The sequence below is a fragment of the Haemaphysalis longicornis genome, unplaced genomic scaffold, assembly GCF_048455015.1.
Source record: "Haemaphysalis longicornis isolate Haplotype H1 unplaced genomic scaffold, Haemaphysalis longicornis Haplotype H1 scaffold_8, whole genome shotgun sequence".
In the NCBI taxonomy this organism is placed as follows: Eukaryota; Metazoa; Arthropoda; class Arachnida; order Ixodida; family Ixodidae; genus Haemaphysalis; species Haemaphysalis longicornis.
In genome coordinates this window covers 121,358,286-121,374,614 of record NW_027526445.1, presented here as the reverse complement: position 1 = coordinate 121,374,614, position 16,329 = coordinate 121,358,286, and the positions used below count along the sequence as shown (strand labels likewise).

Sequence of the window (16,329 nt, the reverse complement as noted above, 5' to 3'; positions counted from 1 at the left end):
TGGCGAACAGTAAAAATTTAATAGGGCAGACAGATCCCAAAGCGAAGTGAATAAAGCAAAAGGATAATTTCTTACATTCTAATTTGAACTAATTCCTCAATCATAAAAACACCTTTTTAAGTACTGCTACGTCTTGCTCGTCAAGAACCATTATGACATGGTAGCGTTACCGCTTTAACTAGAGGAGGAATGAGTGGTAAGAAAATTCTAAATACCCAATTCCAATAACGATTTCTAGTAATGGATCCCCTGCCAGAAACGGGATAACCACTAGGTTTTTCAAAGAAACGACAGAAGATTTTTTGTTCTGTTCAATTTGTTATTGTTCAATTTGTTATTGTTAGTCTTTCGGTTGAAAAAATCATGAGCAACCCTTTTCTGTGAAGGTGAATGAAAAGTGAAGTCTTTGAGCATACGATCGAGGGACGACAAAAAATGTAGGTGAAAGGTATGAAGAAGTTTCCTGTAAAGTGTTGACCGCTTCCACCCATAAAAAGAGCACATACATGAGTGCACTTAGTTTCACGTTTCTCGTCCAGAAAGCGGTGCTTACGGAGAACTAACTCCTGAAGTGTTTCGGATGAGCAGTACTCGTCCTGACCGAATAGGTTCTCCTCTTGGATGTTCTGAACTACGAGCGTTCGTCCACGGCTGAGATGGCGTGTCGTCCACCAGAAAGAAGGACCTGGTTCGAACTTTCCGCGAGGAGGAAGTGAGAGGAAAGAATGCCTCTCCAAAGCTCAAGCAGATGTATGAATGGATCCACCGGTATCGAGTACTGTACACATGATAACAAGATACATGAAACCACGCGGACAGCTTCCGTTCAACCGGTACACGAACCACGAGGCGTGCCTGCACAGGAGGATGCATATAAGGACGTCGCGCTTGACCTCGCTGCACCAACCTGCAGTTAAATAGTCGTACCGAAACCACCAGGCAACACGGAGGGCTCCCACAACCGTGGGGATTCTAGCTCGAACACACGCATCATTTTTCAAAGTAGCGAGTCTCGTCCGGAAAGCTACAGATGGAAATTAATTCCCTGGCTTCCACCTTTCACTTCATGTGGGACTGCACAGAAGAGCACGACTGGTCTAATAACAATAGGTAAATGAGTGAACACAAAGCAAGAGGGGACGATATCACTGATAACGACATGTCCTAAACACGGTTTACCTGGCATGAATGTGGTTGAATCGGTTGAAGCCTTACCCAACGGAACGTTGGCGAATGAAATAGGCGAATACAAAAGAAGACTTGAAAACAACATTTACGCCCCCGCCGGATTTCCCTTTTAGCTGTCTCAGTACCTACACACGAATGTGGAGCAAATAATTTTCGGCGGAAATGGCATGTTCGAAAGACGTCGGGGTCGTCGCCACAAGCATGGTAGCGTCCATTCTTGGAGGGAAGAGCAGGATAACGATAACTGCATTAACGTGTTTATCGCTCTTCGCAGCACTTGTAAATAGAGGCGCAAGGATCCTGAGCGAGACAACCGTTTGTCCACAACTATTGGAAAACGACCTAAAGGGAAGACCCGTCGCTGGTGGAAGTATAAGAGCAAAGGCAGACGCAACGACGATCGCTTGCGCGTCCATTCTTGTTAATATTTTGCCACGGGGAGGTTGCCCGAACTTTATTTCCGCGAGGATGAAGTGAGAGTTGATGCTGGACGAAGAGTACAATGAGGAACGATGGTGGCAATCCGACGTGTTCTGGGTGTATTCCAATGTAAATACAGTTCTTTTACCCTTTCCGAAGGCGTTGTAGTCGCGGCGTAGTGGTGCTGAAATCCTGCGGGTTCACCTAACGATGGTATGTACTTCAACGGTTACGACCATTGCCCAAAAAGAACTGAAACTGACATCCTCATGATAGAACCACGAACGGAGCGTACTGAAGGTAAGCTATATGGCAAATGAAGTGTTCAACTCTCCACTATAACGACGCTGATCTCACAAGCGAAGGCTGCCATTCTGAACGCGTACACAACCGATGAAGAAATTCCCGCCTTTACAGACCGCCTGGTCTGTGTGTCCAGGCAACTACGGAACACCGACCGCGACATCGACCTCTTTCTGACTGGCAACTACGCTGAACTGGAGGTAATGAACACAGATGTGTTTCGTGAAGTAATCGTGACATAGCAATCAATCTTACGGCAAGCGATGCAGTTCCCATGAAGCGAACTTTATAGGCTTGTTTCACATATGGTGAAGAAATGTCACTGCTTTTCGCCCGCACCGACACATGCCACTTCGATTGCCCTAGTGACGCATGACGGGTCAATATACCTTGTCAAGACTTGACTACATCAACCGCTATAGAGGACTAGCAACGACACCGAGGTACGTAAACCCACAGCGGTCGCTACCGCCCAATCTGAACCGAAGGCGCAAGTTATGCCTACGGAGAAGGGCGCATATCCTGATGTCGACCTTGACCTCCCTGGACAAAGCAACAGTGAACAGAATTCGACGACGAGACACACCCGAGCCAGAACTAGAGCCATCGCTGCTAACCACGTGTCCCCAAGGCAAATGTCGCGTCCATCTGACATGAAGGTGGGTGCGCCGATTGAAGCCTTACCTAAGGGAGCGTGAGCGAATCGAATGGGAAAAGGCATGAAAAGGCATAAAAAAGGCATTGATGCCATCACAAGATTTGCCTCTAAGCTGTCTCGGTACCGATACACAAACGTGAAACAAACACTTCGCGTCGATCATGGCTTGCAAGGCAGACATCGGGGTCATCACCACGACCATGACAGCTTCTACTCTAGAAGAAAGGAGAAGGGCAACGACAACCGAATGGAGGCTTCACCTGCTGTTCGGAATACCTGGAAATACAGGCGCAATAACCGGCGGCGAGGCTACCGTTTGGTTAGAGCGACCGGAAACGGACCATACAGAAAACCACAGCACTGAGGGAAGTACAGACGCAAGGACGAGTGCAAGGACTATCCCCTACGCGTCACTGTTTTTCGACGCGGGGAGGGGGAGGTTGTTTAAACTTTATTACCGTGAGGCCGATGAAGTGAGCGCAGATGTGTGTAGAAGTGGGCAATGAGGAACGATGGCGGCGACCGGACGTGTTCTATGTGTAGTCTAATGTAACTACAGTTCTTTTCCCTTTACCGAAGGCGTTGTAGTCGCGACACATGTAATTATCAATTCTGTTTTTCGCCAGCAGCCACAGTGAACTTTTTCAGTAAAGCCATGGCTTCCGGTGGTGGCGACCCATCCATAACCGGCCCGGCAACCCGAAAAGAAAAAATCAGGGAACCTCGCACTCATGCGCAAGACGCAAGACTGGAATTGCGATGGTGTTGTCGGTGGTCATTGTCGAACACAAAGTTGACTTTTAGTATCGTTGTGGTGTCGTGGTTGCCGTTGGCGGCAGAGCATTTCAATTACGTTAGGTTGAGCAAGGCCAGAGTGAGCTTGTTGTTTTGGTCGACGTTTTCGTACGCCACTCTGCAAGCACGACTTATCGTCTCCAGCGGATGCTTTACACGCCTAGCCTCTCGAAGCGCGGCCTCTTCCTCGGCCGTGCTACCCATCCACGGCCGTGTAATGTGGAGACAGTGATCACCTACAGTAGCTTGTACATTCAAGTCGCAGCTATTCCCATGAGTACCTACACGGCCCGCCTGCTCGGTGTCGGCCTTCACAACACGGCCGAAGAACTTATCGAGGCCCCCTCGCAAGCCACAAACTGCGATTAGGCTTGTCCACTGCGGGGCGACTACTGTTGACTACATATGAATGGCAGGCTCAGGAGAAACAGCAACCAAAGACGCTTCCACCAGAAATCAGAAAGAATGTGTACGTCACCAACCTCCCAAAAAATATGCCCCCAGACCATCATGAGGGGAGGAGAAAAGCCAGAGCAGTGGCCCTCGACAAGCGGTATTCTAAGGACCACAGCAGTGTACACTGATGCCGCCCCATACCTGCGTTACCGAGGAGAAGCGGTTGCAATGGACGCCTCAAATGATCAACCACTCACCAGTCTCACAATCAAGACCGGTTCCATCGAGGAAGCGGAAGAAGTGGCCATCGCCTTGGCCATAAGCGAAACCACCGCGATTACGATAATCACCGATTGTCAAACGGCATGCAGAAGCTACGCGGCTGGAGCAGTTTCTTCAACAGCACTGCGCCTCCTGAGCAAAACCCCTCCCTCTCACATGGTAAGAATCGTCTGGACTTCTGCCCCAACCCATGCATTGGGCCGCGCTCTCACCAACCGGGCCCCACAGGAGGAGTACAGTCCGACGGCGATTGAGAAGGATGACAAGTTGGCCTAGTTTGTTCATAGTGACCATGACGAAATGCAACGCAAAAAAAACGGGACAAAAAAAAATTAACGACGACACGGCGCTGTCAGCGCCGTGTCGTCGTTAATTTTTTTTTGTCCCGTACTTTTTTGCGCTGCATTTCGTTATGGCCGATTGAGAACTTCCACGCAAAAATTGGCCGCACATCTGCTCCTTTCGTTGTAAATGTCGTCAAAAGACGATAGTCTTTATCGACTTTTGCCAAGTAAATGACTCCCTTCGCTTTCCCGCTCACCTCTCATGTTGTTCCTCTTGCGTCGCGCTCTTCCCAAGGTAAAGACGCAAAAAGTTTGCTTAAATCATTTTAAATTTCCCGCGTTCCACTGCTCCAAACCGAGTGTCTCGATGCCAACGCTGCCCTACGGCGAATATGCGAGTGAATCGAGGCGCCCTGCTTCAACGTTTATAGAACCGCGTTTCCCTACTCCACGTGCGTTGCAAGCAGAACGTGGAACCTATCTAGTGGAACCTTTCGTAACTGTTGCCGGTTGATTTCTTAAAATGGCGCCAGAAGCTATAGTGGTGCGGGCCACAGCAGGCGACGGCGGAGTGAATTTTTTTTTCTGGAGTTCATGAAGTATTTAATTTCGGAAAAGTCAAGCATGTGTGATTTTTTATAAAGGAACACTGCAAATATCACTTCTGTATTAGTTTGTTGTCTTATATTTGCGCAATGCCTTGTTCTTCTTCAACCATGTTGACAAGTATGAACATTACACCATACTTAGACGGGTAGATTTAGCTGTGACTATATAAGACTATTGCGCAGGCATTGTTTTACTTTGGCCGGGTGGCTAAATCGAGTCACAGATAGACAGACATACATACAGACAGTCATACAGACAGACCAAAATTTCTGGGGTTAAGTAGCCCAGGAAAGACTTTAATAACCCAATATTATAGATGAGGTATGAGGACCTTTCCCCCCGCCAAACGCAGTTTGTCTAAAATGCAGGAAAACACATTAATACCCCTGCTACACTAGGGTCCAAATGTCATTTGAACCAAATGTCATTTGACTCAAATGGGTTGCTTCGAATGCCATTCAGAATCCGTCGTGCTACACTACAATTTCGATGGCAGTTAAAAGCTTTAACAACTGTTCGCTGTGCTGTAGTGGCGCTGTTGTTGCCCCGTTCCGTTTTCGTACACTAAATAAACAATCCAACTTAGGAGCAGTTCGAGACAGTAAAATTATATCAAATTAGAAGAGACACCAGTTTTGACTCTAAATATGGCTGCCTTGCGTTTTTTTTCCAACTGACCCACTGGTTTTGAGAGTATGAAAATTAAATATGTTGATTTCGTACTTTAAACAGTGAACGAAGTTTCACAAACAACAATATTTTGTTTTGTTTTACGTACAGAAGTATTATATTTTTTATTGCCGATCGAAGACGCTGCGTCCGAGAGTGCTGGAAATGGCATTTGAAATCTTAAATGTCTCTCTCGGTGCTCATATGGCTCGAATGTCATTTGAGTGAAATGGCATTTGAAAACCTAGTTTAGCAGCACAACTTGGCATTTGAGTGAAATGACATTTGGTTCAAATTACATTTGGACCCTAGTGTAGCAGGGGTATAAGACGAATTCACACAAACACGTTCCCAAATCCAGTACGACTAAATCATCTATTCCCCACACTGTAATACTCCCCGGAGTGTGCGTTTCGCAGCAATTCAGGCACACTCTATCACATCGTCTGGGAGTGCTACCGAAACCCCGACATTCCCCTCATTCCCAACCCTTCCCGTGAGCAGTGGGAGAGCATGTTTTCCAGCTCGAGCGTCGACGACCAGATGATCTTGGTTGACCGAGCGGACCGAGCCAGGTCTGCCCATGGACTTCCAGACTAGGAAGCCACCCCACAATTTATTTTTGCTTATTAACCCTTCTTCTCCCTCTCTCTACGGTACCGAGCGCACGCGCACGACAAAAACGATTACGAACGAACGAGGGGCGCGCTCTATGACGAAGTGCCTTTCTCGCTCCGAGCAAGTGTTGCCACGATTAGGCTGATCGCTGGAGTTTTTTTGTGGCCAATGTTGGCCAATCTCCCTAAGCGGGTATGCTTGCCTTGACGAACGTGCTCTCAAGGCACGCGTGCATGAGCGCTCGGAATTTCTTGGTATTTTTAACTGCAGATACCGTACAAAAACAATTCGCTCAACAGCTTCGCTCTTAAAATGAAGCGCTTCATCTTGGTTCTCTTATGCAGTAATGAATTAGATACGTAACTCGTACAGCTATGCTCATCGTGCGTCTGGAAGGGAGATCCCCATCATGAGCCTTGCGTCACAAAGAGACTTACGAGCTCACAGGCAACGTTGCTGTACCACATCCGAACGGGGCTCAGCGAACATCACAGCATGGCTATTCAAGGTGGGCCGCGTGCGATGGCCTCGGTGTTCATCAAGCGCAGTGATAGGGGATGTACACCACTATGTGATGTGTCGCCCAGAGCATGATGTCTGCGGACTGCAATGCTCTCAGCAATTCGAAAGTTGACAGCCCATACAACACTCTGGACCACATTTTCTTCCAAAGGGGACATTGGATGCTGCGCAGAGACGTGTCGCGCCTTCTAGTGAGCTTCCTTCAGGATAAGGAAGTGGCACAGTCGTGGTGAAAGGACGCTAACATTGAAAACTTAGGATGAGTTCGGGCGACGCGATTGCCGGCATGTCCAGCCAGGCTAACCCCTCCTGATCCCACACAACAACCACCACCACCACAGCGGGCGGTGAGGGAGCGTCGGGTTTACATTTCGTAGCAGTCGAGGATGCACTCTGCGCACAACACACACAATGATCCCGCAGGTCAGAGCACATATATCAACACTTGTGCGGTGGCAAAAGGCATTTGAACAACGCCCCAGTGAACTCTGAATGCACTTACGACGTTCGCCATAAATGTCGGCTTGGAGTATAGTGCCGCTTGGAGTATAGTGCATTAAAAGGCAGGGTGACTCGAACTCCGTTTATGTATAGTGCCGATGCTTCCTACGTCTCTCTTTTCATCGTTCGTAATGGCTGCAGCTTCCCACCATAAAATGCAACAGCACCCGCTGCCTATACCCGACGATGCCTAGAACGGAGAAGTCGAACTAGGGTAAAATCAATCTAAATCTGGGTGTCGAACCGGAACCCGAACCGAACCGAAAACCGGAACCGAACCCCAATTTTCGCCAGGAACCGGAACCAACCGAACCTGTATTTTTCCCCATTTTGGAATGAACCCCAACCGGAACGAATCTCAATTCCTAGAAATAATTTCTAGTTTTTGATTATGGTTCACTACCTTGGGTCTGAAGATATTTTTATCGCTCGCCTGACAGCGCCACCAAATATTGTACATAGTCTGTAGTTTAGGACAAAAGCCTGTCCACAATCACCGGCTTGTTCAAGCATCAATCTGTTGACATGTTCTTAGGCTTCCCAATTGCAGTGTGGTGTTGTTACTGTTCACTTGTATCAGTTCAAACCTTCAATATTTCGATCTTAGGTTTCGAATTAACGAGCTCTTACTCTATGAAACGGTTGGTTACACTACACAAGTGACGACTGATAAGGCGTTTGCGGGTGTCGTATTTTTTGTATTTGTAATTTAGGAGCAACAGGCAGTTTGTTTCTTATGCAACGTTCATGAATAAAATTTACTGCTCTGATTTGACTTAGCATGTAGTCTAAATATTTTTGAAGATGGAGTAGGTGTTTTAGCACAATAAGATTCGAAATAAGGAATAAAAATTAGGAAAATTTATTAAGCCCATTTTCTAAAAAATCAGGAAGGCTAAGGGACTAGTCTACCAAAATGCACATTGAAGTGATATTCAAGTGATATGCGTATTTAAGTGGTAGTGTCTGTTCTACTGTACACTTGTGGATTATGCAGGTGTAAGGACGCATTACTGAAGGACTATAGTCGACCTTAGAGTGTGTGGGCTCGCGTTTACGCGTTCATCATTCAAAGGCTACCTAACGTAAATGTATAATTAATTGATTCCGCGGAGCAGGGAATCTTTACCCGTACCAGAATTCCAGAGCGACGCGAAGCGACACCCAAACGCAACAAGAAATGAAGCGATTGCCTAATATACATGATGCGACACCGCACACAAAACACAAATTAGACGTATGGGGAGTTATTTGGCTGAAATATGTGTTTTAAACTCCTTATGGCAGGCGGCCTGCTGCCACGTGTGGTAGTATGATGGCAGAAATACTGCCAGTTTACACCAGGGGCCACAGGCCGTCGTAAATAGGCGCATTTACCACGATTGTACCTCCCCACAAAACGCATTATCTAGCTGTGAAAACTACGTTTGTCCTAATGGGAGTATAAAAACTCCCACGCTTCCTCCTTCACCCCTTCCTCCTTTACACCTCCTTAGAAAATGACTGCGAGTTGGTGTCGTGTGAGCTCTAGCGTGCCCGAAAAGTTATTGTCGGTATGCACTTGCGGCCGCACGAATGGATGTGAAGCGCTCCCCACAACCGAAGCTCGTTGCGAACATTGTGGAATCAGCCTAGACTACTGTGCGTTCGCACTGCAACATCGCATCCGAGTCACCGACCTTCGAGCCGACGGAGTACGCCAGCGAGACCCGACGCGAGGCCTAAATGCAGTGACCGCTAACGGAGAGTGGCTCGTTAAAAACAACGCCGTTGTGCCTCTGCGAGGTGGTTGAAGGTAAGATTTGCACGTTTTTTATTGTAACCAACATTTTGGGAGACTTGTGCCCCTTCTAGTGTCAAAACTACTCAGTGTGTTTCTCGCGTCACTGCACGGTCGAGTCTCCGCCACTGGAGGGAGCGTTGTGCGTGAGAGAGGGCGCCATGCCTGGAACGTCACTGGGGAGGCCGAACGGTGTAAAAGCAATGCGTATTTGCGCGGGACTCGAGCAGAAAACACTTATTCACACTCGCGAGTAGAATGAAAAGTGTCAGCACTGTGAACGGCTGTTAGGTGTTTGTGTTAGGGTGTGTCTGTGGCTTATTGGCAGACGAAGAGTGAAGTTGGCCTGTCAAACGTCGCAGGGCCGCTTTTCTTGAGAAGTACGTGCGGTGCCCGCCGCGCCTGCTGTGAGGAGGGTGACTGCCGCGTGCCTCCGGCGATTAATTGCTTTCACTGGAAAGGGAAAAGGTCGGGGCCCTGTGGGAGCTCTCCGTGCGCTAGGCGCGTGTAACTACAACCAGGAAACGCCATTTGAGGGAGCATTCTGTAGAGTCGACGGACAACTGCTTATTTTTTTTTCATGGGGGGGTAGCGGGGGTGCGGGCGCAGGCGTCACACCGACCGAAATTTTTCTTTAACTCTAGGTGAGGTGAGAGGGTGGAAGTGCGGGCGGGTGGTAAAACCCCAAGCTCACTCGCAGAACACTACACGCGAGGAAAAGAGGGAAAGGAAGCATTTTGAGAAGTTGGTCACCACAGGGGTCGCGCTCCCTTTCGAACAGCACTTCGTTTTGACCAACTAGTGAGCGCAGTTGTCTCGGACGGAAGTGAAATTTTGAGTAGCTTTAACAAAACATTCAGACATTACGGAAAGTTGTACACAAGGGTGACAAGTGCGGCGTCGTTACAATGCCGTTTTTTTTTTCAGGTCAGATGCCCAATATGCTTCTGTATTTGTTGCCATAGATTTAAAGCATTTTGCTATCCCAGTAATGCATGTGCTACTGTGGCTTCCTGGGGAAAGTGCCAGGAGGTGCGGTAACGTCAGCGTTTGGGAGGAAAGTGCAAGCAAACAGCTCACCGACGACATGCTGACCTCATTGTTGGCAAATGGCTTACATTTTTTTTTGTTGAGGAGTGTTGTAGTAGATAGTTCTTACCAAGATACCTTGTGTTCTCGATTAGGTGTTTTGTTGATTCAGTGTTTTTACTGTGGTATTAACGTGTTCACACGTATTTCGTATTTATGTATTTGCTATGCAATAAATTGACTGCGTGCAGAAAACAAACTTCTCATGTTTTGCCATTGAATGTTTGAAGCGGAAAAAAGACTACAAATTACATAATTCTAAACGAAAAATGAAAATGCGGCCTGTGCGCGCATTAGGAACTCCCGAATACCGTAATAAAATCATCTTCAGCGCTTATATCAAACGTCCAAAAACAGAACAAACTACCTCGAATGCAGGTCAACACTGCTCCCAACGCGCCCCTGAAAACTCCCACTTTAAGGAAATAATACACTCCCAAGGGTACCCCTGAAAACTCCCATTGTAATGGCAGTAAAATGAAACTCCCGTATGCTACTGATAAAACTGCGGAAATAATGAGAGTAAGGCATACTCCCATTGGAGCGAGTTTTGAAATCTCCGAATTTGTACTGAGTTATGCGACAAGCCATTAAGTCCAATTCTGGCTTATTTGTGTTCTGTGTGCATGTGTGTTACATGACACTGCAAACGAATTCAGATCTATAGCCGCCCAAGCCTTGCGGGATCGCGTATATCTGTTATAAACTTTTGTCTGGGTAGGGTTCGGTCACGGAGCAAGATAAACTTGCTCCGTGGGTTCGGTTTATGAAGTCTCAGCGGAAACCCAACGTATATTGAATGAATGTGCGCCGGGCTGATTGAAGGCCGAAGTACCATGGGCCGCGCAAAAGCCGTTCTGCGAATTCCGTAGACGCCGTGTATTCGATTGAGCAGCTTTTGCGCTCTCTGTTCATTGTCCCTTCTCCTGCCAGTTCATGACTCGAAATGCGGGACTGCCAATCGCAATACGCCGCAATGTCTCCAAAAGGACCGCCTTTGGTCAGACTGTGAGAAACTAAAGCTTTGGATGGTGTACGTTTTTAGCTTGAATCTAGGATTGTACGTTTTTTTCTCGTTTATATGCTACAGCAGCATATTTGTGGAATCTGGCAGAGAAGATAGCAACAGGGAATTTGAACTGCTCAAAAGTGGTAAGCAGCACACCGCAAAAGGATAAGAGCAAAAAAGTCGTAGCGTTGCTCCGTCCTTTCTGTATTATTACTCCTAATTGGGAAAAGATTATTGCCGATATTAAGATGTTTGTCCGCCCACGAATGGCGGAATGTGGTCCAGCTACAAGTGTTGGCAACAGCGCTGGCGTCGTGGCGCGATGGCGGAATTCGAAGCGCAAAGCGGGCGTGTTGAATCAGCGGGGAGGGGAGAGCGCGCCAAAGCGATTAGTCGCTTTTAAATGCAGAGCATTTCAGTAACTCACGATGTCACCCGCGTGGACGTCCGTCGTAGTCCGCACCGTCGTTGTCCGCACCCCTCCCTCTACACTATATAAAAAAAATACTATCCGGCGCCTGGTTTCGATCCTTCGACCCTGCGGGCGGAACGCAATGTACATGGTGCTGTACCCACTGGGCCACAAAGCCGACACATAATGGGAGGCTACGAACGCGCCTTATATCCTTGACTCATTCAAACTACGTCAAGAAGCTGCTGATACAACGCATTCACTAACACCAACTCCCCAAACACCAAACGTTAACGCAATACACCCACCCCCTATGCGACGCATTTACTCGAGTCCCCCTCGCGGGGAGATGGGACCGCCAAAAACAACGCGTTGTGGACTGCGCAGTAAGGTGCCGGCACGTGCGAGAACCGCTCGCGCTGTTCGTTCCAGGCAGGGGGCGCGCGAGCACTGTGAAGGCGGGAAATTTGAACTGCTTTGGACAAACCTCCGTTCAATTCACCAAGAGAGAAGTGAGACAGGGAGGTGAAGAGCGTGATGGGTAGTAGCAGTAAGCGGATAACAGTGCCACAGGCCGTTATGGCGAATCACTGCTCTGCATTTACGACAGCTTTCACGTTGAGTGGAACGGCTTTAATTTTTTTTTAAGTGTGGTGCGCTTCTGGGGCCTGACGTGTCGTCATAGCTCATCTGTGGCCACGGTATCTAGCCACCCCAGGCTTAGAGTTTCATACTAATATATACTAAAGGGAAAATTGGCGCTGCCCCCGCGGGCCGTCGTGTGCGCCGCCATTACAGCTAGCGGCGTTCCTCGCCTGCTTGGCTTGGCTAGCTACATGGCTTCTTTTTTGTCTGGAAGTCAAAATTAACAAAAAGGGTAGCATGTTTTTCTTGCTCATCTTGCATGGAGCTTCTAAATAATCACTGACAAATAAATCTTTTCGAGCGTTAATTATATAATAACTAAACAAAATTGAATGATCTTTTACAGTAATATTGTTGCTTTTTTTGCAGCCAGCGGCAACTTTTCAGCTTGTTCATGAGCCATGCCAAGGACAAGGGGAACGTGCCTGCTCGGTACATGGCGTAACTCTCGCTGGAGCATGGCTCCCTCCAGTATATATTAGCATGAAACTCTATTAGTATGAAACGAAACCCAAACAGGGGCTTCGGAAAAATCTCCGCTTCCCCTGGTAGGGATCGAAGCTAGGTCCCTCACGTTACGAAAGCAATGTCACCAATAGGGCCACAGAAGCACACATGCCAGTATGCAGTGTCGGGGGTGATCTTTGCGCTGCGCCTTTGCCATGGGGGCTGTCTTTTCTAGGACGTAAATGAGCACAGAATAACATAAAACAAGAAAGAATCACGAAATTGGGCATTAACTACCCCAAATTATAGGAAACTGAATCCAGTGACTATTCAAAGGTATTTTCAGGAGCAGCGCCGCCCTCTCTTCACTACTTCGGTAGCAACGACAGGATGATCCCGGAAATAGCCATTGAGGGTGCCACAGCCCTTTGTGCGAATCACTGCTCTGCACTTGACCGATTTCACGCTTAGTAGAACTGCTTTAATTTTTCTCCTGTTAGTCACCGCTAGTCATGAAGCAGGTTCGCTTAGTGGTTAATTGGAAATTTGTTCGTTTTATGTAAATCGCGCAGGCATGGCAGAACTATAGGTTGGCAGTGTGTGTGGCTGAAGTTTACGGCGCAAGCCTAGATTGCCCAATTTTTCGAGAAACAGTCGTTGTTTGCTGGCAAAGAAAATTGCCACAGTGCGAAAAAACACATGTGAGTTCGCAAGAGCATCGGATATAGGTTTAAACAAGAGCCCGGGGCGCTACCACTGCGACATTTCCGTACGCTGTCACCAGCGGAACAAAATTTCCTGTTGTTGTTGGTGTTCGTCTTCTCATGGCATATACCGACTAGAGGCTGGGGTTGGCCGGGAATCCGGAGTTATAAGAGGATGAGGTGTCCGGCTCACAAAGCAATGGATTGAAAAAGAAAAAGGCATGAAATGGCGCATAATTGCATGCGAATTGATGAACATGAACAACGTCATGACACGGGTGGGGAACAGGTGCACACCTGTCACGCGAAAATGTGAATATAGGGAAACTCTGCCGTGTGCTACCGGTCTGCTTGTCGAGGTTGTCCGCGAAGAAAGATTAAGGACTGAAGCGCTGGAAGAGACGCAAATCCAATAAACCAGTTAAGAAGTCGTTGGTAAATATGGCCTTGCTTCCGCTTTCAAAGGACGGAAGCAAGCTTTAAAGGACCGAGGAAGTTTTCTTCGTGCTTTCGACGCAAGCTCGGTGTGCCGAGTGCAGGTACGCCGTGGCGCGACGTTAGGCCTAACGTAAAGCAGTTAGGCCCACCGACGTTTAACCTGTAGCCGCAACCTCGTGCAAAATGAGTTTGACCTTGCTTGGCAGGTCTTTATATAAACTCAATGTGAGGGTTATGTAATGTTCAGCCTCACCCGGAAGATGTTACAGATATTAGCAAAACAGAGGTGATACCAGTTCAAACAAACATACGAAGGTCTGTATGCATGCTAGCTGTCAAAGTTCTTGACAACTGAGTGATTGCTCCTATATCTCCTGCTTACAAAATTTGAAAATGTTATAGAGTATCTTTTGAAAAGCAATTATTCATGCCTAAAATTATCAAAATTGCGCTTAGTGCACTAATACTCACTGTGCGTATGAAGACCCAAGTGCCTCGACGAATACTTCGGTGCTGCGATGTCCCCAAGACCATGTAAGTAATGAAAAGTTAGGTATTAATCCCACATCAAAATGTAAAATAAGACAACGCCATATGACAGCAATGTAAACGAAGCACTGCACTCGCTTCTTAGGATGAATAAAATGTTCCAAAGCATATCTACCTTTTTCACCTACATACTAGGAACTTCAACGTCATTTGAAAGACTTATAATTGTGTTTTTCGTGTGGGTTCAAAGCAAGTATTAGTGGAGACACATGAAGACAATCCGTTGAAATGCACAACTATGAACAAGTTTAGTAACCATTTCACGAGAATGTCTTCCCGCACGTCAATTAGAAAACGAAGTGCGTTGTAAGTACCTCAGCATGATTTGTTCGCTGGTTTAGTGCAGTAACAGTGAATAGCCCCTGGAGAGAAAAACCCGGCCTCGGCATCTGGCAGCATGTAACGGCTCCCTGGAAAACGCTCTATAACACTATAAGTGGCATAACACGAATTTAAGCTAGGATTTAACAAGAGGTGATCATCCACGCGAGCATAACGTATTTGCTTGGTTCTAATGCGCACCTTTTCTGCTAACAGTGGCCTCATATTTATGTGCGCCTTACAATTAGGCTCAAAACTAAAATCAGGCTCCAAACCGAACATCGGCTTTAAAGCGGCCAGCAGCATTGCCACTGATACGAACTCCTCCCAATGTCCAACTCAACTCTTTCCGCAACAATCCGTCATCATCACGCGAGTAAATTTTTGTGCACCTATTTTTCAATGTGCCTACCTTATCCAGCTGTTGCCATATTTCTGCTGATTACTTAACCTCGTATCAGTCGTCATGGTATCCAAAAGGTACCGCTCTAAGGTTTTGATGAAGTGCAAGGGAATTTTAACAGTACAGAGCGAGAACCGATGACCATCATGCACACTGGACGTCCCGGCAACATGAGTGCAGGAATGACGTAAAGGAAGATTAGCGTTATTTTTATTGAAGGCTTCTCCGTTCTGCGGACGGACGTTTTTGTGAATTTGAAAACTCCCGGGTACAACTCATAAATTAGCAGCAAATGAAACAACCGCCCGTCAAGTCTAAAAGTATGAAGGTAAAGGCACCTGAAAACATAAACACTTTCACTTTTCCCCGCGACTTTTTCAATGCTAGAAGATGGATTAGCAAGGTTTGGGAAGCTCAAGGCGTTTTTAGTGCCACAATCACGTGGGTCAACTAAATTGCCTTCAGCCATGCACGTGGTGTCGATTCTTACATCGGCGGGATAGAATCGACGTCACATTATTTTTTGAACATAAGCTAAGTATATTTGCCTACGCGTTACGAACGGGTTGCGTTATAATCGTGCAAATGCAGTACGCCGCACATGAAGGGAGCAGAAGAACGCAATCAAACAAGTGAATAATGAGCATCGAAATTCACCATCGTCGTCCACTCTCCGCCTAAGCCGGCAGGAACGAGCAGTGGCGCAACGCGTAGGAGACAGATCCAAGCCATTCGAAAGCGTTAGGGCGGATGGTGCAGCCAACTGTCAGAAGCTGAAAGATAATGAAGCCACCCACAACGCGAGGCAGAAAGAAAGAAATCGTATACGGGAGGCAGCTGGACATTAATGCTTTCACATTACCAACCCTTAGGAAGTTTTAAGTTCGCCTCTAACTTTTTTGTTTGAAAAATGAAACTGCAGCAGTAAGGAATTTCCGTCTTTCTTGTCTCTGAAGCGGACCCGCCGCGGTGGCTCAGTGGATAAGGCGTTGCGCTGCTGAGCACGAGGTCGCGGGTTCGATTCCCGGCCGCGGCGGCCGCTTTTCTGATGGAGGCGAAAAGCCAAGACGCCCGTGTGTACGAGATTTTGGCGCACGTTAAAGATCCCCAGGTGGTCAAAATTAATCCGGAGCCCTCCACTACGGCGCGCCTCATCGCCTGCGTTGCGTCGGCGCGTTAAACCTCTACAATCATTGTCTCTGAAGCGGCGTCTAAAGGCGCCACTTCTCAAATAACTACTTTTCTGTTAAGGAGGCGAGAGCCATACCGGTAAACCGTGCTGCCAAG

General features: G+C 47.4%; 1 protein-coding gene across 1 annotated transcript in view; it reads right to left on the bottom strand.

Moving 5' to 3' along the window:
• The window catches only part of LOC144149026 (uncharacterized), an 86,400-nt gene that overhangs the window by 56,119 nt on the left and 13,952 nt on the right, over nucleotides 1-16,329 (bottom strand). The window contains exon 4 of the mRNA XM_077680570.1: nucleotides 14,241-14,282. Within this exon, the coding sequence (XP_077536696.1) occupies nucleotides 14,241-14,282 (42 nt within the window). The remainder of the gene's footprint in view (nucleotides 1-14,240; nucleotides 14,283-16,329) is intronic.